Source organism: Zea mays, chromosome 8 (genome assembly GCF_902167145.1).
Source record: "Zea mays cultivar B73 chromosome 8, Zm-B73-REFERENCE-NAM-5.0, whole genome shotgun sequence".
Taxonomy (NCBI): domain Eukaryota; kingdom Viridiplantae; phylum Streptophyta; class Magnoliopsida; order Poales; family Poaceae; genus Zea; species Zea mays.
In genome coordinates this window covers 91,050,196-91,074,643 of record NC_050103.1, presented here as the reverse complement: position 1 = coordinate 91,074,643, position 24,448 = coordinate 91,050,196, and the positions used below count along the sequence as shown (strand labels likewise).

The following is a 24,448-nucleotide window of genomic DNA, read 5'->3' as shown; positions in this document are numbered from 1 at the left end:
GGCGAAGCGAGGTGGAACGCGAAGTTTCCGTAGTCTGGCGCGGCCGACAGCGTCCGCGCGAAGGAGGCGAGGGGGCGGCTACAGTAGTCCCCTGCATCTGGCGTGAGAGAAGAGTGTCGCGAGGGAGGGGAGAGGGTAGCGCTCGCCGCTGCGGGAGAAAGGGGGAGACTGCAGCCCCTATCCGATGAACAGTAATAGCGTAGGGGAGGGGAAGGGTGATGCGTTGCAGTCAGTCTGAGGCGGTCGTCTTCGTCAGAGCAGGGGAACCGGCTCTGACAATAGGCCCCACCCTCACGGCCTAACCTTTCTCTTTCTCTCTCTACCTCCTCGCGCGCCCTCGTCAGACCAGCCACGCGCTCAACTCCACGGGCCTTGAGCTAGGGTTTTCTTCGCCGCTACCTCCCTACGAGGCGGGCGTGCAGCCATGGCGCTGGTGCAGGCGGGCATGGGCCTTACCCGGGTCGTTATCCTCGTCGGCGCCGGCGTTGCCGGCTCCGTCGTCCTCCGCAACGGCCGCCTCGCCGAGATCCTCGGCGAGCTCCAGGTGCGTCGCGTATCCTGACCGCGGACTGCGCTCTTGCGCCTTAACGGCGGTATGTGATCCCAAGGGTCCTTATCCAGTGAGGGACCGTGGAGATTCAGAATTCCAGATGCTTTGTTTCTGATGATTCATGACGTCTCTTTGCAGGAGATACTCGACAAGGGGAAGAAGGTGAAGGATGGAGGAGGGGGAGACGGGGAAACCGATCTCAACGAGGCTCTTACCTCGCAGGTGCGTGTGATGTCCTTGCACTGCTCTCCACGTGAGTAGTTTGCTGTGTGAATACTACTTACTACTGCCTAAGAATAATTCAGTTCAGGTTCAGGATGGACATTGTGTAATGTCCCCGTATTTCCATTTGTTACACTGGATTCTATCAACACTCAGTTTTAAAAGTAGAATACATCATGCATGCGGATTGGTGTATGTGATTTAATTCTATGCCCATGCTGATTGTTTTGCTGTTGATACTGTGTTGCAATGGTCCAATGGCAAATTGGCAATTCTATCCTTAGAAGTCTCTTTTCTTTTTCTTTTTTAAAAAATGTGCAAAAATATCAGGGGAGAACAACTATGCGAGATAAAAAAACTGGTTACACACCTCGATATGCTGAGATTGTTTTCTGTTATTCTAGTGGTCGCTCCTCCTTTGGTGCAGTGTCCATTGCAAATTGGCAAGTTGAGGCTTTTGATCATGTATATAATGTTTCCCAAGTTTTTTGGGCTCATTAATTTATTGTGCAATATCAATAGGGGCCTCACAGTTCTATGTCAATCTATCACTGCACTTATGCACTTCTCTTCTAATACTGTTCTTTTCAATTACATGCTTGTCTCAACCAAATATCATGACCATAGAAACAAATTCTTATATCTGTACTTGTCGATGGTCCCGAAAGTGTACAGTGCTACAATAATCTTTGGATTGTTGCCTCCACATTTTCTTCATTAAGTGAATTATCTCTTTTGCACTTCTTTTGAATGTAGAACAAGGTTTAAAATAGCGGCCTATAGCCTTTTGGAGGACCTAAAGCTACGATATTTCACTTTTAGATGCTATTATAGCTACAACCGTTATAGCCCGATTTAGCTCTTCTAAATGTCATAGCTTTAGCGCTAAATAGCCACACTATTTCTATTTTTCAGATTCCAGGCCATCCCACCAGTTCTGCCACCCAAATCCATCTCTTCACCACCATCCGATGTAGCCTCATCAATCTCTGCTATGGCGGAACCCAACACATCCGACCTAGTCACCATCATCCAATCCCTTGCAGCAACGGTGGAATCCCTCAAGCTTTCGGTCGCCGAACTCCAGCAGGACCGCCGAACCGAGTCCTCTGCCCTGGACGGGAAGGGACAACACACCGACGATCATCACCAGGATCGACCCCCCGCGGTTCCAGAAGTTGGACTTCCTAAAATATTATGGCAAAACTGATCCATTGGTGTTCCTTAATTGACGTGAGTCCTACTTCCATCAATAGCGCATCATCGACGAGGAATGCGTGTGGATGGCCTCCTACAATCTCGACGACATCGCCCAACTGTAATTTATCCAAATACAGCAAGATGAGGGCGCTCCATCATGGCGCCGCTTCTCCGAACACCTGTACCTGCACTTTGGACCCCTCTGCGTACAAACCCGCTCCGCGAGCTTACTGCATGCCGCCAAACGGGCTCGGTGGTGGACTACCAGGACCGCTTTTAAGCCCTCTTGCCACGCGCGAGCCATCTCACGAAGACGCAACATGTCCAACTCTCCACTGCAGGCCTCCAACCGCCGCTCAGCCTCGATGTCGAGATCCACAATCCCCAATCCTTGTTCGTCGCCATGAGCCTCGCCAGGAAGATGGAACTCCGGGAACAAATCACAGCGCAAACCACGCCGCAATGGGCCACGGGCCGTGGTATCCTGCCGACGTCGCGGGCCACCTAGGCGCCACCGACGGCGACGACGGTTCCCCCGAACACCACCATCACCATTGAAGGTCGGCCGGTCAAGAAGCTCTCTCATGCGGAGATGGAGGAACGCCGTCGGCTCGGCCTTTGCTACAACTGCAACGATAAGTTCAGCCATGGACACAATAAAGTCTGGGGTCTAAAGTCCTAGTATATATAAGATCAGTCTTAAGTAACTAAACTGTTTGATTTATATGATCTCAAATATCTAAGCATTGCCCTGCCCCATGGGGAAAAGAAACAACTGTTGAGGACTTGAGAGAAATGGATTATTTGCTTGATATTGGTGAAGCGTTTTCAAGCCTTGGTGTTGACACAATCATATAGCCATGCGGTACTGTTCACAAGCCTCAGCGTAGAGCATAGTGCATGACAGGCCTTGACATGATGTGGCTATCATCCACTAGATAAAGATGTGTATGATACTGATTAATGAGGTTGAACAACTCCTTATAATTATATGAGGTTTCAGTATTCTACATGTGCTATTCAGTTGATATTATATATCTAACTGTAAATATACTCCTTGAACAACTACAATTGTCATATACTCCAATTACATTATTTATTTATTTATTTATTTTGTCACTTTATCTTTAATCATCATCTCCATTCAGTTTTCTCATGTCAAATGAAAACTGCAATCCTTATAGGTGCGTCGCCTTGCCATGGAGGTCCGGCAACTTGGTAATTCACGTTCAATAACTGTTCTCAATGGAGGTTCTGCACAATCAGGTTTGTCTTGCTTGAAATTGGAAATATGGTGGTGATACTGACAATGCCAGAGTATTAATATTTTGACTGAGAATAGATCGATACTATTAGCCGATTGTTATTTTGGTTTCAGCATATTAGCGTATTAGCCTATATGCTTGGCGAAGGATAGGCCTGATGCCGTCTCACTGAGTCACTAGGTCACGGGTTAGAAGCAACCTCTCCGCATTTACGGGGGCAAGGTTTGCCTCGTTTTATCCTTTCCCCAGACCTCACTCATGTGGGAGCCTCCGACATTGGGTCTGTCCTTTTAGCCTATATGCTTAGTGATGCACCATGTGCTCAATAACATTGATTTAATCTCATTTCAGGAGTATCAGGCCTGATAGTACCTGCAGCAACTGTAGGAGCACTGGGTTACGGTTATATGTGGTGGAAGGTATGTTTCTCCCTTTTATCGCTGCTTCTATGTATTCTTGGTTGTTCGTAATTTCTTTGACATTTTAACTGCTGACATTGTAGGATCTGTCTGCTTTCTCCTACATTCTAATCATTTTGTCGTGATAAATTTAATCTATTCATCTTACAAAGAACGTGGTTCTTACTATTCTGAAAAGACATATATGATTTACTGAATTTCCATGTTTTATATATAAGGTATTAGGTTGTACTTGTTATTCTTGAGTTGGTCTTCTGTTGCCCAATATCCAGAAGTGCATAAAATTTCTGAATAACAATTCATTTTTACTGTTCATGGCCAGGGGATCTCGTTCTCAGATCTAATGTATGTCACCAAGCGCAACATGGCAAATGCTGTTTCAAGCATGACTAAACATTTGGAGCAAGTGCAAAGTTCTCTTGCTGTAAGTACTTATTCTTTCCTAATTTATCACAGGAACTACACCTTCAACTGCATAATGTGTCTACTATGACTTCTAGGTAGTGTTTGGTTGGGAGACATGGTAGGATGGGACGGTCTTGTCTCATTTTTTAGAGACGGGACGATCCTGTCTGTTTGGTTGGGAGAGAGCAAGATGACCCCGTTTTTTGTTTTGTTTGAGGACATAAAAATGGAATCAGCTAAATGACATATGGGCTCCACATGCTAGTCTCTTATTTTCCCTCCTTCCTCTGCTTTCTTTCCTATGCATGCATCTACGAGAAGCACCACTATCCCACACTGAGCTCACGGTCGAGGGTCGACATTCAAAACAGGGTGTGGAGCTGTCCCATTCAGCGGCAAAGCTAGGGCAGAGCTCGCCCACACGCTGACGGAGCTAGCCCATGCTCTGGCAGAGCTGGACCACGTGGCTTTGGCGCCACCGTCGGAGCTTGGCCATGCTTGGACCTCACCCCTCCTCTTCCTCTCCTGCATGCACCTTATCTTCCCCGCGAGCGAGCTCGTTCCACCTCGGACGACCTTGTCTAAGAATTTTCTGAGGGCGGGGTGAACCCGCATCTGGAAAGAATATTCCCTAGTGGATCATCTGTTGGGTCCTGACAGGCGGACCCAGACGCTCAGTGACATGTGTGGAGAACAATGCACAACAAAATGTTAGGTAGGGAGTTGTAGCGTCTATGTGTGTCCTGTCTGCTACAGGACGGGGGTATTTATAGGGCAACCTGGGGGTAGGTGGTCCAAAGTACATTCGTACCCCCGGTTACCAACTACATTCCTAGAATATTTCGTGCAACGGGATAATTACAACACTGCGACACCTTTTGGACACATGCACACACAATCCTACCCTCTAGTTACACTGACAAATGGGCCCTCTGGGAGCCCCACAGTGGGCCGGTGACCCGGATGGGTCTTCTTCCCTAGAGCCTTCGTTGTCTCATAGCCTTCGCGTCTTGGTACCCCTCGCTCTAGGGGGGCATAGCTTTTGCAGAGGGCCCCTTGGAGATTCGTGTCTGGCGAAGTCCTTGACCTCAATGTTTGGCCCGAGCCTAGGCTCTCGCCTGGGCACCAGTCTTCGCCACGGTCGGTATTAGTTGCTTGACCGAAGGCTCCATCGAAGTTGCGCCTGACGAAGGCTCTGATTGTCCCTGTCCCTGCGCTCAAGTATGGTTAGTCAAGACGAGGGGCAAACTTGCGCGGTGCTGATTGAGGTCTGGTTCGACCTCTGCCCCAACATCATTCCATCTCATTGTCTCTGAACCAAATACTGTGCGAAGGTGGGATATCCCACTTGGGTTGGTCTCGTCCTCAGAACCAAACACTAACCTAGTTTGACATTCTCTAAAACGATACTTCTCAAGGTTTAAAAGTGATAGCGTGGAATATTGTGTGTTGTATTGTACTGAGTAGCATGATTACAATATATATACCTCTACCAGATTGTGCTCCACCTGATTTATAGAAACAATGATCAGGGAGATCTCACACTAAATAGGAAACAACCATATAGGAAAGAATCACCCATTAGCGCCTAATCAGGGGCAATCAGCCAACGCCTGATAGGGAAGGGTATCACCTAATTAGGGGCAATCAATCAACACCTAATAGGGAAGGAAACCTCCTAAACATGGAAGGAAATAAGCTGTCTAACCCCCCCGGCAGTCGAAACGTCGATGGCGCAAACGTTAAGACAGGAGCGGAACTCGGAGAAGACAAGTGGGCAGCCCCTTGGTGAAGATATTCGCACACTGAGACGTCGTTGGGACATGAAGAACACGAACATCACCAATGGCAGCGCACTCGCGGACGAAGTGGAGATCAATCTCGATATGCTTCGTGCGCTGATTGACACAATAGACTAAGGAGCTCTTGGTCAAGTAGACAACACTGTCATTGTCAGAATAAACTAAGGAGCTCTTGGTCAAGGGACTGTGAAGCTCCTATAGTAACTGACGCAGCCAGGAAGCTTCAGCGACACCGTTAGCAACCACCCTGTATTTAGCCTCTGCACTGGAGCTAGACATCGTAGGCTGCTGCTTGGAGGACCAGGAGACGAGGTTATCTCCAAGGAAAACAGCGTACCCTGAAGTAGACCTGCGAGTATTCGGGCATCCGGCTCAATCAGCATCTGTGTAGACGAGTAGAGCAGAGGTCATGGATGGGCGAAGGAGGAGACCATGACTAAGTGTCCCACGAAGGTAGCGCAGGATATGCTTGACTGCCGAGAGGTGAATATCCCGAGGATCATGCATATGAAGACACACTTGCTGAACAACATAGGAGATGTCAGGCTGGGTGAAAGTCAAGTATTGCAGAGCACCAACCAGGCTGTGATACTGAGTGGGGTCGCTGATAGTGGTACCGGTCATGGCAGAGACCTTAGCATGAGTGTCGACAATACTGCACGGCTTGCAATCGGACATACCAGCACGCTCAAGAATATCGTGAGCATACTGCTGCTGTGAAACGAAGAGGCCCTCTGAATGTTGCTGAAGAGCCACACCTAAGAAATGATGGAGGATACCAAGATCCTTCATGGAGAATGCCTTTTGAAGAGCACCTAATCAGGGAGATCTCACACTAAATAGGAAACAACCATATAGGAAAGAATTACCCATTAGCACCTAATCAGGGGCAATCAACCAACGCCTGATAGGGAAGGGTATCACCTAATTAGGGGCAATCAGTCAACACCTAATAGGGAAGGAAACCTCCTAAACATGGATGGAAATAGGTTGTCTAACAAAAAGGCGTCGCCTAGGCGTTCAGATGCCAAAATATTATGGACGTCGGCGTGGCCTTGACCCAGAAGCTTAGGGCGTCCGCCTTGGCGCACTAGGCGTCGCCTTCCTGGCGGATGCCTTATGCCCTAAAAATCTGGGCGCGGGGTGGCTCCTCTTTGGCGTGTATTGCCTTTGATGTGCGGGAAGGGTAAGGAAGGGAGGAAGAGAAAAGGGAGAGATTAGGGAAGAGAAGAGACAGAGGCACCTTCCTTCCTCTTCATGCAATTCCCTGGCGACACGACATTGAGGACCGATGGACGGCACGGGCGCGACATTGATGTTGGTGCTGACACAATATCGGATGGCCCAGCGTTGGCATGGCATTGGGCGGCTAGCGCGGGCGCGATACCAGGCGACCGGCGTGGGCGCAACACCAGGTGGTCGGTGTGGGCATGTCACCAGGTGGCCATCGTGGGCGCAGCCCCGAGCCTTTGAGGTTCTCCTCTTTTACTCCCCTCTCCTCCCATGCTTCCTCTCCCCACAATCTCCCGTCCTTCCTCTTCTCTCCCTGCTTCCTGTACTGGATGCTGATACTCCCTTGCTTGAGTCTCCCCTGCTTATATGGCGTCGCCTAGGCGATCACCTAATTCGCCTAGGCGTCCAAGCGGTGGCTGAGCGCCTAGTTCCGCCTTACCGCCTTTAAAACCATAATACTACTATGGTAGAATTTTAAGTTTAGCAACTTATGTTCTTTATGAACTTAATTGGCCAGTATTTATATCTCTTGCACTCTTATGCTTAGTTGATCTAACTGATTAGGTTATTATTAATAACAAAAGATAAGCTGTTGAAGAAAACAGGTGAAAGTATTTTATTTAGGCCCCGTTCGGTTATACAGGAACAAGAGTAGGAACTATTCCAGGTTACCAATTGTTCTATAAATTATACAGTTATTGCAGCTGGATTTTTTCCTGGAGCAGAATCCTGAATAACCGAACGGACCCTTAAGTATTTGTTGGAAGTGCGACCCCGTTTTTTTGGAAACCAGAGTAAGAATTGTGTAAAGTTTGCCTTGGCTAGTCTTTTTTTCTTCTTTGGCCATTTGCACCAGAAATCTGTTAATGATTTCTGTTATCTTTTAGTAGTTTGTTAACAACCTATGTGCTCTTAAAATATTTAAACCTTGCTCTTGTTTATACAGGCTGCTAAAAGGCATTTGACACAGCGCATTGAAAAGTTGGACGATAAATTGGATCAGCAAAAGGCTCTATCTGGACAAATAAGAAATGATGTACCTTTTTTCTTAATATGACAGTCATATGGGTCTGCATATAGCATCAGCATGCTTTTACATCTTGAAAGTTCATGAGTTCAATAGTTTTAATCTGTACTAGCATAGCATGTACATGAATGCAATAATCAGTATACATATATATAGTCCATTTGAGACAGTTCTGTTTACCTCTAGACTCTAGTTGTATAACACTGAACCGACCTATTGGCATCATTTAAAAAGTGCATGGAGAGTGCATTGTTCCTATGGTTTTGAAATATCCACTTACCTATTCAGGTTACTGATGCACGTCTGAAGCTTGAGAATATTGGTTCAGAAATTAAGAACATCAAAGAATTAGTTTGGGGTCTGGTAAGTGTATACTTAATTTGCAGCTCACTGTATATAATTGTTGTCGCTAAGTTATTTACACAATTCTCTTAAATACTCCTGCAGGATGGGAAAATTGATTCAATGGAAGCTAAACAGGTAGCATTCACTTGTATCCTATGTTATTTTAGATGTTCATTTTGGTTTTCTTAAATGAAGTCGAGTTAACATAATGCCATTCTAAAAAAAACTTAATGTGAGGGTAGGCAGATTGATACTGCAGTTTAGCATGTGTATTAATATTACTTTATGTGTATTACATGAAAACATGTGTTTGAGAGTAGGCAGATTGATGCTAATGTTTAGCTTGTCTAAATATATTACTATAAGTATATTACATGCACATGGTTCTTGCTTTTCTATTGGGAACTTTCCAAAAGGTCCATCATGCATGCTTTTCGTAAGTCATAACACTGGGTCTGGTGTACATAGCACACCAGCTGCATCCTCATCCAGTTAATATATGGTTCCTTAGGGATCTTTCTTATTTTGGCTGAAGTACTTGTTATTAACAGGACTTCTCATGTGCTGGTGTGATGTACCTCTGCCAATTCATAGAGCAAAATGGTGGAAAGCTTCCGGATCGCCTGGTTTGAGCATTTCCACTTATGGCCTGTGTAGTCCTATACTTTTTGCACATTTGCACTCAGTTAATATTTTGAGATGTTTTCTGGGCAGTAGTCATGTAGCTAGGTAGTATTTCCTTTCTATGTCTATGGCACGATTATTAAGGTGTTGCTTCAGCATCAGAGAGATACAAGGTTGCTACATGCCGAGTTGGTCATGTCCCACACTGTCACGTGTCTCACTCCACGAGCGCAGTCGGCATAGGAGATGCTGGCTGTGCTGTCACCCTGACGACCACTTCCTTGCCTCCTTCGGCCCTTCCATCTGCCCCACGGATGTGCTGTTGGTCTCCTGGCACCGCTCCCGGCTTCTCGAATTGGCTGCGGCTTCTCGAATTGGCTGCGGACACGTGGGGGAGATGCTGGTTGGGATGCCTCCATCTCTTGATGTTTCTGCGCTGCCACCACTTTCATCAGTCTAAACTGTGACTTGGCTGCGCCGCCGCAGATGCCAGCTAGAGTTTTACCATGCAATCAGCATGCCACGTGCGAGATGGGAGTTGTTAGAAACTGTATCCTGGCTGTCGCCTGGCAGATATGCCGGCCGCCCTATATGGAAGTATTGTCTGATATAGATAGAGAGGATTAGGGGAGGATCTCAATCACTATGATTGAGGATCTCAATCACTATGATTGAGGATCTGATTGTACTCTAGATCTTTCCTTAGGTGTAGAAGGCTTCCTTTTACCTCTCACCTTCCTCCCCTATATATACCTGTACATGTGCTGTCTATCTTCATCAATATAAAAACACACGCTTCCAACTCTCTCACAGGAGTGTCTGTTTGGTGATATTCCTGGGCCAGCTCCTCGGCCTACAAGCAAAGATGAATGGACAGAGAGCTAGAGAGGACTATGGCCAAATTAGATTGGGCCAGAAGAACTTAGATGAGTACTGAGGATATTTTCCTCACGCCTTTGGTCTGGCCTTGTTGGATCATCGCAACGACTGCGCGTATCGTGTTTCTCCTTGGAGGCATTGTTGTTGGAGAGCCTTATTGGGACCCAAGTGTTGCTTGGAGCCTTGGATAGTGGATGGACTTAAAAATTAAGTTGTGTGGTGTAGTTCACTGTGACATGATAGCTTTTGTCATGTTTTTTCCTTTTTCTCTTGGCTGTGTACACCCAGTGGTGGAGTACTCGTTATGGCGTAGCGTGGCGTGCGCCATACCTAAACTTTTAAAATCGTTATGCTTATAACAACTGAGGGATTGTGGTGTGGTGTTAAGGATTTTGGCCTCGAATGTGCGGGTCTTGTGTTCGACTCGTGGAGCCTTCAGCATTGCCTCCTTTTTTCTACCTATATTCAGCCATACCTAACTTTTTTTGTGTCCTCCGTCACTGTGTACACCCTAGTTGTGTAGAGTCCGGAAGTTATCTCAGTGTCTTGTATCGCCCTGATGTAATTCACTAAGGTCAGTAAAAGCTTTCTTTTCCAAAAAAACTCAGGTTTTTTCCTCACGCCTAGCCTTTCTGTTTCTTTTTTCTTTGTCATCTATTGCTCTAAGCTTCTCTTTTGTGGTCTCATAAACTTGGTAAGCCATTGACTCGCCACACCCCTTGGTCGCTCAAGCATAGGGCGGTAGTCAATTATCACGTCCACCTTCTTTAATAACCATGATCTATGGCACTGCAAATTTGTATGTTGACAGTTGATTTAACTTTATTTTTTTAAACTGCACAGGAAGGCTCCAAAGTGACTACAAAGCGTTTTGGAGGTCAAAAGTTCTTGCAGGTAAGTTAAAACCTATTTATGAAGCAGAAGCCTTTTAGATTGATTTGCACTCCTTCCTATAAAGTAGTAAATCTACTATCATATATTGGTGGTGTTGAAAATGCTTGCTTCAAATATCTTTGGAACCTCCATCTTATATTTAGTTATCTCGCACTGATGAAAGTTTACAACAAAGATGTCATTTAACTAGCTTGCAAGTTGTTGCAATGGGTGCTAAATTACATTTCAGGGATTGCAACTGGCAATAGAATCAGGGAATTGTGGCAAGGACACCATTGATATGCTGTTGAAAGATGCTGATTCCTCTGATAAAATAAACAGGTTTGAAGATCCTTTTGTTGTGCATGCATTCTCTCTTTTACCCTTGATTGGGTATATATCAGACTAACTATTCCGGTACGCTCATTTCCAGGACGTCCCCCAAATCAGGCAGTTAGTCATTCTTTGGTCGATACTAGGTGTGGAACATATATATCTATCGAGATTCGTTGCTCAATCGGAATATTGTAAAGGGTTTTCATTACAAGTAAACATATAAAGAGCTGCAGCCTTTTGCTTGCAGGAAGTGTTTTCTGTTTAATTTGTAAACTTGCGCAAAATGTTAGTAGTTGCTGCCAAAGAACCTAGGCCATGCTTTAATTTTGTGGCTTCTCTTTGTGATATCTATATATATATTAAACGGTATAATAAGCGGCTGGTCCAAACTTATCAGATATGCTATCCATGTCGCTTAAATTATATTATACGTTAGATCGTTTAGGATTTTCAACTGGGTTGTCTATTTGAAAGCTACCTCCCCATGAATCTACGAAGCCCTCAAACTCGAACCTTTTTGAATCCATGGAGGCTGCCCGTAGACCTTATAGAGCATGCGTGTCACATCCGATTTTAAAAGCAAAACTGAATACATATTATATGTGTGGTAGGATTTATTTTTAAACATATATTAACGTCACAAATGTAATATATAAAAAAATAATGTATGAAAGTGTAAATAAAGATTATAATAACATAATACATTTTGAATAGACTTAATGTCTTAATCTTTATTCATCAAAGTACAACGGAACATGATGATTCTTCCACAGGAAGATGACCGAAGGAATCATTAGACTAGCATCCATCAAATTCATCATTATAATCTTCATATGTAAACTTCTGATCAAAATTAAGTAACTGTTGATCTCACTTATGGTGGGGGCTCAGCAAGTGGGGTGAAATGCAAGGTTAGCAAGGTAAGGCTAAAGTTTAATGCGGTTAGCATTTTAGTTGTTCAACCTTTTATTATCAACACCTGATTGCTAGGTAGAAGTATGTACCAAACCGAATTAAGCATAATTTATAATTAGGGATGAAAGCGGTAATCCGAACTATTAGAACAAATTTAATATTTTAAAATAGATATGCATAAAAATTTAATGTTGATCTTTTCTTATGTTATCAAGCACATTAGTACACATATGAATAAAATATTACACAAATTATTTTATGTATTATTTGCTTCCTACAACACAAAATGTTGAAAAAATTACCGAATTTATTTCTGAATCCATACCGAAGTTTATATCTATTATTTGAGAAAATATAGGATGAATTTGAGGTTTACCTTTTATGAATCTTTACAAGCTGGATGTTAAAAACAAGAATACAAATTTGTATTGTAGATTATATATCCTATTTATTCGCAATCAAAGAAAAACGACAAAAAAACTGATTACCGAATAAATACCGTTTCCGACCGTTTTCATCCCTATTTATAATCAACATAAACTCAACCACTTGAGCAAATACCATCAACATGAAGCTCAACCTCTTGAGTCAACCACTTAAGCATACCGCTTAAACAAAAACCGATTATGATTTGTTTTCATCTTCAAGTTCAATTATCATGTGAGGGTCCATGACACTCTTACCCGTGAGCATGGCTGATATATCAGTTTTACACTCTGTAGAGGTGATACAATTTTACTCACAAGCCATGTATCCCCTCTAGCTTGGGTTGGTCAAACCCGTAAACCCTTCCAAGGTGAATGGCTAGGGATCCACTATGAGGCTTTCATAGAATACACTTAATACAAAACAATCTACTAAGGTTTCTAGGCCGGTGTGGAGGTCCTCTGGGTGAGGTACCTTAGCCAAGAATGCCACCCCCTGTTAACGTGAGTTGCCACCACTGTCGCCCCCCTCTTGCCCATATTTTAGGAAAGGTTGCCAAGCACTAAGCATATAAAGCTAATTACCAAAGCCATAGCCACGATAGCACTCGTGGTTGCACTGTTTTTCTAAGTAGTCACTCCATGTTTCAACTAATACATATGGTCTTGTTATATTAACATCACAACAATAACATAGCTTGAAACATTAATATCATTAAAGAGTGACAACATAAAGTTAAAGTTATAGCAATAGCATAACTACTTGATTAAATCATAATCCCAGGTTAAACAAGGAATAAGGTTGGAAAGGTTAGGTGTATCTGAATAGAGAACCTATAAAATTATGCACAACATAATTATAAATCTTAGTTATCATGAGTTCATTAGGATCAAATAGAGTATGTTGGGGGAAAAGACCACTTGCCTTGCTGATAGAAAACCTGAGGTTCTTTTACGAAATAGATCTTGATTCTCAACTACTGGATCAATCTCTAAACATCACACAAACAAACAAGAATAAACAAACACCACTCAATAATACAATATTCACCATAGACAAAGCTAAAAAACATAATGAAAAGAATATTTTGGTTTTCAAAAACATCACTAGCAAAGGGTATAATAAAAGGTATTCTTTTTGAGAAGGTCCGATCTATACTTTATAAAACAAGACATAAGCTTTAAAATATATTAATTAAAATATGCAAATATTAGGTTCACTATTTAATCTTTTATAAGAGCCATATGTGGTATGTCTAATATTAAGGGTTTATAAGATGATAAAACACATTATAACATTATTGAACCTTTTTAACGTTTTAGAAAAGATATATGTTATATATCTAAGGTTAATGAGTTATGAAACACATTATTAATTTATGAAGCATTACTAAACATATAATAAAACATTTATTGATGAAAAATTATTATACCGGTCTAGATACATTTTATGCGGAAAGATAACTAAACAAATAATTATCTTTATTTTTTGAAGAAAACACATGGCCTATATTATTATTAAGAAAGCTATATTCAAAGTTAATATATGAAGCAACATTTTAGTTATAAAAAGAACTTAAACACTAATTACTTTACTTTATCATTTAGAAAAAAACTAAGTGATACATATAACATGGACTAAGTGTGATGGAATGATTAATCAAGCCTATATAACTAGTTATGCACAAATTGAGATACTGAAAGGGAAATGTGACCTTGGGCCATTTCTATAATGTTTTGGTGATTAAGTGTCCAACACATAGTGAGTGAGATATTATGTGCCAAACAAGCAAAAGATGCAAATTATGTAACAAGGTACGTTTCTAGACTTAGTACATTGTTTTGAGTACTAACATATATTGTCTAAGTGCAAGAAACAGAGAAAAGAAGAGAAGAAAAGAAATGCAAAAGACTTGGCTTGGTACAACCAAAGTCCAGCTCGGCTTGGCACACCGGAATGTCCGGTGGTGCACCGGACAGTGTCCGGTGCGCCAGGCCAGCCTCCAGTGAACAGGCCACTCTCGGGAAAGGTTGGCGATGTACGGCTATAATTCACCGGACTGTCCGGTGGTGCACCGTACTGTCCGGTGAGCCAACGGCCACCAGCGCAATGGTCGGCCGCGCAATCCGCGGGCGACGCGTGGCCTGCGCCAACGGTCGGCAGGGAGCACCAGACTATCCGGTGTGCACCGGACAGTGTCCGGTGCGCCAATTGCCACGAATCTGCAACGGTCATCTGCGCCAGAATAGGAAGGAGATCGCACACCGGACATGAACAGTGGCTGTCCGATGGTGCACCGGACTGTCCGGTACGCCACCCGACAGAAGGCAAGGATAGCCTTCCTTGTTGGCCTCCAACGGCTCCTAGCTGCCTTGGGGCTATAAAAGGGACCCCTAGGCGCATGGAGGAGTCACCCAAGCATTCACTAAGCATTCTAAGACTCCCACACTCCGTCTCCGCGCACTTGATCGATCGTGTTAGTGATTTGAGCTCCGTTCTAGTGTGAACTCTTTGTGCTTCATCTTGAGCTCAAGTCTTGGCTTGTGTGCGTGTGTGTGCTGCGGATTTGTGTGTGTTGCTCCCAACCTTACTCTTGTGTTTTCATTGTGATCTTTGTTGTAAGGGCGAGAGACTCCAACTTATGGAGATTCCTTGCTGAAAGGGAATTAGGCTTACACCTATTTCCTAATTGATTTTGGTGGTTGAATTGCACAACACAAATAATTGGACTAACTAGTTTGCTCTAGATTATATGTTCTACAGGTGCCAAAGGTTCATCTACAACTATACTAAATCGACTGTCCGGAATACCGTAGATTATTCCGGACAGGAGAAGCTTTTTGGAAAAACAGGCCAAGCGCGGACCGTCCGGGCCCTTGCGGCGGACCGTCCGCAACACCAGGATGACACTCGGACAGAACCAATGCAAAAATCCAAGTCTGCACTACGGACCGTCCGGAGGAAAAGCAAGGACCGTCTGAGACCTCACGCGGACCGTCCGGCCTCAGGCGCGGACCGTCCGGTAGGTAAGGAACCGAAAACCCGAAGGTGACGGGTTCGAAAAAATGAATTATAGCGTCTGCGCGGACCGTCCGGGGTGCACGACCGGACCGTCCGCGACTGGCTTTATCTGACATCTGACGACGCATTAAATGCAATATAGCCGTTGATATAGCCGTTACTGCTGACCGTTGCGTTTTCAGCCGTTGATCTACAGGCGCGGACCGTCCGGACCAGGCGGGTGGACCGTCCGCGGTCGGCAGAATGGAGCAACGGCTAGGAAGTGGTTGGTGGCTATAAATACAACCCCAACCACCTCCATTCAAGATACCCAAGCATTTCAACCTTCAACATTCAATGCAAGAGCTAGCAATCCATTCCAAGACACATTCAAAGCCTCCATCTCTCCAAGTTTCACAATTGAGAAAAGAGATCATTAGTGATTAGTGACTTGAGAGAGAAAGTGATCCGTGTGTTATTTGTCGCTCTTGTCGCTTGGCTTTTATAATCGTGCTTTCTTTCAATCTTTCTTGCGATCAACTCAATTGTAACCGAGGCAAGAGACACCAATTGTGTGGTGGTCCTTGCGGGGAAGTTTGTTCCCGTTTGATTGAGAAGAGAAAGCTCACTCGGTCCGAGGGACCGTTTGAGAGAAAGACCCGGCCTTTGTGGCCTCCTCAACGGGGAGTAGGTTTGCGAGAACTGAACCTCGGTAAAACAAATCCGTGTGTCACACCTCTTATTTACTTGCGATTTGTTTTCCACCCTCTCTCGCGGACTCGATCATATTTCTAACACTAACTCGGCTTGTAGTTGTGATTAATTTTGTAAATTTCAGTCTCGCCCTATTCACCCCCTCTAGGCGACTATCAATTGGTATCAGAGCCCGGTGCTTCATTAGAGCCTAACCGCTCGAAGTGATGTCGGGAGATCACGCCAAGAAGGAGATGGAGACCGGCGAAAAACCCACTACAAGCCACGGGAGCACTTCATCGGAAGAGTCCCGCACCAAGAGGAAGGAGAAGAAAGACTCCTCCAAAGGGAAGGAGAAGAAGAAGGACTCCTCCAAAGGGAAGGAGAAGAAATCTTCTTCACACAAAGAAAAGAAGGAGAAGTCTTCCTCCCACAAGCCGCATCAGAGTGAGGACAAGAAAAAGAGGATGACGAAGGTGGTCTACTACGAGACCGATTCTTCATCGGCATCCACCTCTGGCTCCGACGCGGCGTCCGTCACTTCTAAGCGCCAAGAGCGTAAGAAGTATAGTAAGATTCCCCTACGCTACCCTCGCATTTCCAAACATACACCTTTACTTTCCGTCCCATTAGGCAAACCACCAACTTTTGATGGTGAAGATTACGCTAGGTGGAGTGATTTAATGCGATTTCATCTAACCTCACTCCACAAAAGTATATGGGATGTTGTTGAGTTTGGTGCACAGGTACCATTCGTAGGGGATGAAGACTATGATGTGGATGAAGTAGCCCAAATCGAGCACTTCAACTCCCAAGCCACAACCATACTCCTTGCCTCTCTAAGTAGAGAAGAATATAACAAGGTGCAAGGGTTGAAGAATGCAAAGGAGATTTGGGATCTACTCAAGACCGCGCACGAGGGTGATGAACTCACCAAGATCACCAAGAGGGAAACGATCTAGGGGGAGCTCGGTCGCTTCCGTCTTCGCCAAGGGGAGGAGCCACAAGATATGTACAACCGGCTCAAAACCTTGGTGAACCAAGTGCACAACCTCGGGAGCAAGAAATGGGATGACCACGAGGTGGTTAAGGTTATTCTTAGATCACTCATCTTCCTTAACCCCACTCAAGTTCAATTAATTCGTGGTAATCCTAGATATACACTAATGACCCCCGAGGAAGTTATCGGGAATTTTGTGAGCTTTGAATGTATGATCAAGGGCTCAAAGAAGATCAACGAGCTTGATGATCCCTCCACGTCCGAAGCACAACCGGTGGCTTTCAAGGCGACGGAGGAGAAAAAGGAAGAGTCTACACCAAGTAGACAACCAATCGACGCTTCAAAGCTCGACAACGAGGAGATGGCTTTAATCATCAAAAGCTTTCGCCAAATCCTCAAGCAACGGAAGGGGAAGGATTACAAATCCCGTTCCAAGAAGGTTTGCTACAAGTGTGGTAAGCCCGGTCACTTTATTGCTAAATGTCCATTATCAAGTGACAGTGACAGGGATAACGACAAGAAGGGCAAGAGGAGAGAAAAGAAGAGGTACCACAAGAAGAAGGGCGGCGATGCCCACGTGTGCCGCGAGTGGGACTCCGACGAGAGCTCCACCGACTCCTCCGACGACGAGGACGCCGCCAACATCGCCGTCACCAAGGGACTCCTCTTCCCAAACGTCGGCCACAAGTGCCTCATGGCAAAGGACGGCAAAAGGAAGAAGGTTAAATCTAAATCCTCCACTAGATATGAGTCCTCTAGTGATGATAATGCTAATGATGAGGAAGATAATTTGCGTACCCTTTTTGCCAACCTTAACATGGAACAAAAAGAAAAATTAAATGAATTAATTAGTGCTATCCATGAAAAGGATGACCTTTTGGATTCCCAAGAGGACTTCCTAATTAAGGAAAATAAGAAACATGTTAAGGTTAAAAATGCTTATGCTCTAGAAATTGAGAAATGTGAAAAATTATCTGGTGAGCTAAGCACTTGCCATGAGACAATAGACAACCTTAGAAATGAAAATGCTAATTTGTTAGCTAAGGTTGATTCTCATGTTTGTAATGTTTCAATCACCAATTCTAGAAATAATGATGATGATTTACTTGCTAGGATTGAAGAATTGAACATTTCTCTTGCTAGCCTTAGGATTAAAAATGAAAAATTGCTTGCTAAGGCTAAAGATTTTGATGTTTGCAATGCTACTATTTCCGACCTTAGAACAAAGAATGACATGTTACATGCTAAGGTTGTAGAATTAAAATCGTGCAAACCATCTACATCTATTGTTGAGCATGTATCTATTTGTACTAGATGTAGAGATATTGATGTTAATGCTATTCATGATCACATGACTTTAATTAAACAACAAAATGATCATATAGCAAAACTAGATGCTAAAATTGCCGAGCATAACTTAGAAAATGAAAATTTTAAATTTGCTAGAAGTATGCTCTATAGTGGGAGACGCCCTGGCATCAAGGATGGCATTGGCTTCCAAAGGGGAGACAATGTTAAACTTAATGCCCCTCCTAAAAGATTGTCTAACTTTGTTAAGGGCAAGGCTCCCATGCCTCAGGATAACGAGGGTTACATTTTATACCCTGCCGATTATCCCAAGGACAAAATTAGGAGAATTCATTCTAGGAAGTCTCACTCTGGTTCTAACCATGCTTTTATGTATAAGGGTGAGACATCTAGCTCTAGGCAACCAACCCGTGCTAAGTTGCCTAAGAAGAAACCTCCTAGTGCATCAAATGAACATAGCATTTCATTTAAGACTTTTGATGCATCTTATGTTTTGACTAACAAATCCGGCAAAGTAGTTGCCAAGTTTGTTGGGGGCAAACACAAGGGCTCCAAAACTTGTGTTTGGGTACCCAAAGTTCTTGTTTCTAATGCCAAAGGACCCAAAACCGTTTGGGTACCTAAAGTCAAGAACTAAAATTGTTTTGTAGGTTTATGCATCCGGGGGCTCAAGTTGGATACTCGACAGTGGGTGCACAAACCATATGACAGGGGAGAAGAAGATGTTCTCCTCTTACGAGAAAAACCAAGATCCCCAACGAGCTATCACATTCGGGGATGGAAATCAAGGTTTGGTCAAAGGTCTTGGTAAAATAGCTATATCTCCTGACCATTCTATTTCCAATGTTTTTCTTGTAGATTCATTAGATTACAATTTGCTTTCTGTATCTCAATTATGCAAAATGGGCTACAACTGTCTTTTCACTGATGTAGGTGTCACTGTCTTTAGGAGAAGTGATGATTCAATAGCATTTAAAGGAGTGTTAGAGGGTCAGCTATACTTGGTAGATTTTGATAGAGCTGAACTCGACACTTGCTTAATTGCTAAGACTAACATGGGCTGGCTCTGGCATCGTCGACTAGCACATGTTGGGATGAAGAATCTTCACAAACTTCTAAAGGGAGAACACATTTTAGGACTAACAAATGTTCATTTTGAGAAAGACAGGGTTTGTAGCGCATGCCAAGCAGGAAAGCAAGTTGGTGCCCATCATCCACACAAGAACATCATGACGACCGACAGGCCGCTTGAGCTACTCCACATGGATCTATTCGGCCCGATTGCTTACATAAGCATCGTCGGGAGTAAGTATTGTCTTGTAATAGTGGATGATTATTCTCGCTTCACTTGGGTATTCTTTTTACAGGAAAAATCTCAAACCCAAGAGACCTTAAAGGGATTCTTGAGACGAGCTCAAAATGAGTTCGGCTTAAGGATCAAGAAGATTAGAAGCGACAACGGAACGGAGTTCAAGAACTCTCAAATTGAAGGCTTTCTTGAGGAGGAGGGCATCAAGCATGAGTTCTCTTCTCCCTACACTCCACAACAAAATGGTGTAGTGGAGAGGAAGAATAGAACTCTATTGGACATGGCAAGAACCATGCTTGATGAGTACAAGACTTCGGATCGGTTTTGGGCCGAGGCGGTCAACACCGCTTGCTACGCCATCAATCAGTTGTATCTACACCGAATTCTCAAGAAGACATCCTATGAACTCCTAACCGGTAAAAAGCCCAACATTTCATATTTTAGAGTCTTTGGTAGCAAATGCTTTATTCTTGTTAAAAGAGGTAGAAAATCTAAATTTGCTCCTAAGACTGTAGAAGGCTTTTTACTAGGATATGATTCAAACACAAGGGCATATAGAGTCTTTAACAAGTCCACTGGACAAGTTGAAGTTTCTTGTGATATTGTGTTTGATGAGACTAACGGCTCTCAAGTAGAGCAAGTTGATCTTGATGAGATAGGTGAGAGCACCTAGAGGGGGGGGTGAATAGGTGATCCTGTAAAACTTAAACTTATAGCCACAAAACTTTGATTAAGCGTTAGCACAGTTTATGCCAAGTGGCTAGAGAGGAGTCAAAACACAATAACCACAAGAAATCAATCACAGAGATGACACGGTGGTTATCCCGTGGTTCGGCCAAGTACAAAACTTGCCTACTCCACGTTGTGGCGTCCCAACGGACGAGAGTTGCACTCAACTCCTCTCAAGTGATCCAATGATCAACTTGAATACCACGGTGTTCTTGTTTTTCTTTTCTCAATCCCGTTTGCGAGGAATCTCCACAGCTTGGAGCCTCTCGCCCTTACAAAAGATGTTCATAGAGAATCACGGAGCAAGGGACGGATTAGCAACTCACACACGACACAAAGATCATAGCGAATACGCACACACAAGACCCAGACTTGAGCTCAAGAGACTAGCACACTAGAACGGAGCTCAAATCACTAGAATGTCGAACAAGTGCGCAAGATTGATGTGTGAGTGATCAAGAGTGCTCAAGGAATGCTTGGTGTCCTCCTCCATGCGCCTAGGGGGCCCTTTTATAGCCCCAAGGCTGCTAGGAGCCGTTGAAAACAAATCTGGAAGGCCATCCTTGCCTTCTGTAGTCGGGCGCACCGGACAGTCCGGTGCACACCGGACACTGTCCGGTGCCCGATTTCTTTCCTTAAACAGCCCAGTCGACCGTTGCCGACCGTGGCAGATCTGGCGCACCGGACATGTCCGGTGCACACCGGACAGTCCGGTGCACCCTCCCGACCGTTGGCCAGACCACGTGTCCCGCGCAGATCGCGCGGCCGACCGTTGGCTCGGCCGGCCGTTGGTTCACCGGACAGTCCGGTGCACGCCGGACAGTCCGGTGAATTATAGCCGTACGCTGTCGGCAAATTCCCGAGAGCGGCTTCTTCGCCCGAGGCATCCTGGCGCACCGGACACTGTCCGGTGCACCACCGGACAGTCCGGTGCCCCAGACCGAAACAGCCTTTTGGCTGTACACAGCCAACTCTTCTCTGACTCGTTTTCTCCTGTTTCTAACACTTAGACAAATACATTAGTACACAAAACCAATGTACTAAAGCTTAGAAACATACCTTTACTTGTGATTTGCACTTTGTTCATCCATGGGCATAGATTCACATTTAAGCACTTGTATTGGCACTCAATCACCAAAATACTTAGAAATGGCCCACAGGCACATTTCCCTTTCAATCTCCCCCTTTTTGGTGATTTATGCCAACACAACATAAAGCAACTAGAACAAATGCAAAATCACTTCAAATAAAACAAATTCGAGTTTTATTCAATTTTGGCATATATGGATCATCCTTTGCCACCACTTGGTTTGTTTTTGCAAATTAACCTCAAATCTCTATCTCTAAGTCAAGCACACATGTTGAAGCACAAAGAGAGTCATTCCAAAAGAGATTGATCAAAGATTTCAAAAACTCACCCTATTTCCCATAATCAACACTTCTCCCCACAAGAAGCCAACTTTTGACAAAATAGACAATGCAAGAGTTTTGACAAAACAAAAAGCTCTATTTTACTATTTTCAAATCACTCAAGTGGTAGCTGATCCATTTATTGCTTTGGCCTTTATTTTCTCCCCCTTTGGCATCAAGCACCAAAACGGGATCAATCTTGGCCCTAGAACCCTATTGCCTCACCTAAATCTTCAATTAAGAGCAAATGGCAATAAAAGTTCATGAGATGAACTTGGAATAAGTTACCCTCTCATCGGAGTGCAGTGGAAGTCTTTCATGGTCCAAGTCCACCTTTTCCCTTTCAATTCTCCTTCGAGACTAAATCAAGCAAACTCAAGCATATGGTTAGTCTCAAAGGGTCAAGTTGTAACACAACTCCCCCTAAACATGTGCATCACTTTGCAACGGACTTGTGAGGTCCAGGGAGTGTTTGTACAACTTGAGCACCACAGTAAGCAACAAAATGCAGAATGAACATGATCAAAGGCATAAACACATGTATGCTACAATTCAATCCAAGTTCCGCGAATCTAAGACATTGAGCTCACTACGCAGCCTGCAAAAGGTCTTCTCATCTAGAGGCTTGGTAAAGATATCAGCTAGCTGGTTCTCGGTGCTAACATGAAACACTTCGATATCTCCCTTTTGCTGGTGGTCTCTCAAAAAGTGATGCCGGATGTCTATGTGCTTTGTGCGGCTGTGCTCAACAGGATTTTCCGCCATGCGGATAGCACTCTCATTATCACATAGGAGTGGGACTCTGCTCAGATTGTAGCCAAAGTCCCTGAGGGTTTGCCTCATCCAAAGTAGTTGCGCGCAACACTGTCCTGCGGCAACGTACTCGGCCTCAGCGGTGGATAGGGCAACAGAAGTTTGTTTCTTAGAGTTCCATGACACCAGGGACCTTCCTAAGAATTGACACGTCCCCGATGTACTCTTCCTATCGACCTTACATCCAGCATAGTCGGAATCTGAATATCCAATTAAGTCAAAGGTAGACCCCTTTGGATACCAGAGCCCGAAGCAAGGGGTAGCAACTAAATATCTAAGGATTCGCTTCACCGCCACTAAGTGACACTCCTTAGGATCGGATTGAAATCTAGCACACATGCATACGCTAAGCATAATATCCGGTCTACTAGCACATAAGTAAAGTAATGACCCTATCATTGACCGGTATGCCTTTTGATCAACGGACTTAACTCCTTTGTTGAGGTCGGTGTGTCCGTCGGTTCCCATCGGAGTCTTTGCGGGCTTGGCGTCCTTCATCCCAAACCGCTTTAGCAGATCTTGCGTGTACTTCGTTTGGGAGATGAAGGTGCCGTCCTTGAGTTGCTTCACTTGGAACCCAAGGAAGTAGTTCAACTCGCCCATCATTGACATCTCGAATTTCCGCGTCATCACCCTGCTAAACTCTTCACAAGACCTTTTATTAGTAGAACCAAATATTATGTCATCAACATAAATTTGGCACACAAACAAATCACCATCACATGTCTTAGTGAAAAGAGTTGGATCGGCTTTCCCAACCTCGAAAGCATTAGCAATTAAGAAATCTCTAAGGCATTCATACCATGCTCTTGGGGCTTGCTTAAGTCCATAGAGTGCCTTATAGAGCTTACACACGTGGTCGGGATACCGTTCATCCTCGAAGCCAGGGGGTTGCTCCACGTACACCTCCTCCTTGATTGGCCCGTTGAGGAAAGCGCTCTTCACATCCATTTGGTACAACCTGAAAGAATGGTGAGCGGCATATGCTAGCAAGATACGAATTGATTCTAGCCTAGCCACAGGAGCAAAAGTCTCCTCGAAATCCAAACCTGCGACTTGGGCATAACCTTTTGCCACAAGTCGAGCCTTGTTTCTCGTCACCACCCCGTGCTCGTCCTGTTTGTTGCGGAACACCCACTTGGTTCCCACAACATTTTGCTTCGGACGAGGCACCAATGTTCAAACTTCATTCCTCTTGAAGTTGTTGAGCTCCTCCTGCATGGCCAACACCCAGTCCGGATCTAGCAAGGCCTCCTCTACCCTGAAAGGCTCAATAGAAGAGACAAAGGAGTAGTGTTCACAAAAATTAACTAATCGAGACCGAGTAGTTACTCCCTTGCTAATGTCACCCAGAATTTGGTCGACGGGATGATCCCTTTGAATCATCGCTCGAACTTGGGTTGGAGGTGCCGGTTGCGCTTCTTCCTCTATCACATAATCATCTTGTGCTCCCCCTTGATCACACGCCTCCTGTTGATGAACCTGTTCATCGTTTTGAGTTGGGGGATGCACCATTGTTGAGGAAGAAGGTTGATCTTGCTCCAAGTGTTCCTGTGGTCGCACATCACCAATCGCCATGGTGCGCATAGCGGCCGTTGGAACATCTTCTTCATCTACAACATCAAGATCAACAACTTGCTCTCTTGGAGAGCCATTAGTCTCATA

General features: G+C 44.4%; 1 protein-coding gene and 1 long non-coding RNA gene across 2 annotated transcripts; both read left to right on the top strand.

Moving 5' to 3' along the window:
* Positions 1-364: 364 nt before the first annotated feature.
* LOC100382685 (Putative DUF1664 domain family protein) lies at positions 365-11,611 on the top strand. Its single transcript, NM_001175409.1, is given in 12 exon segments — positions 365-544; positions 689-772; positions 3,157-3,238; positions 3,589-3,656; positions 3,979-4,080; positions 8,043-8,132; positions 8,412-8,486; positions 8,571-8,603; positions 9,020-9,094; positions 10,815-10,865; positions 11,095-11,186; positions 11,278-11,611. Coding segments are annotated over 12 exon segments (897 nt in total). The 5' UTR covers positions 365-424; the 3' UTR covers positions 11,303-11,611.
* LOC109941413 (uncharacterized) lies at positions 817-2,985 on the top strand. Its single transcript, XR_002263964.1, has 2 exons — positions 817-1,949; positions 2,029-2,985. It is a non-coding gene; the product is annotated as an uncharacterized lncRNA (long non-coding RNA).
* Positions 11,612-24,448: the final 12,837 nt, after the last annotated feature.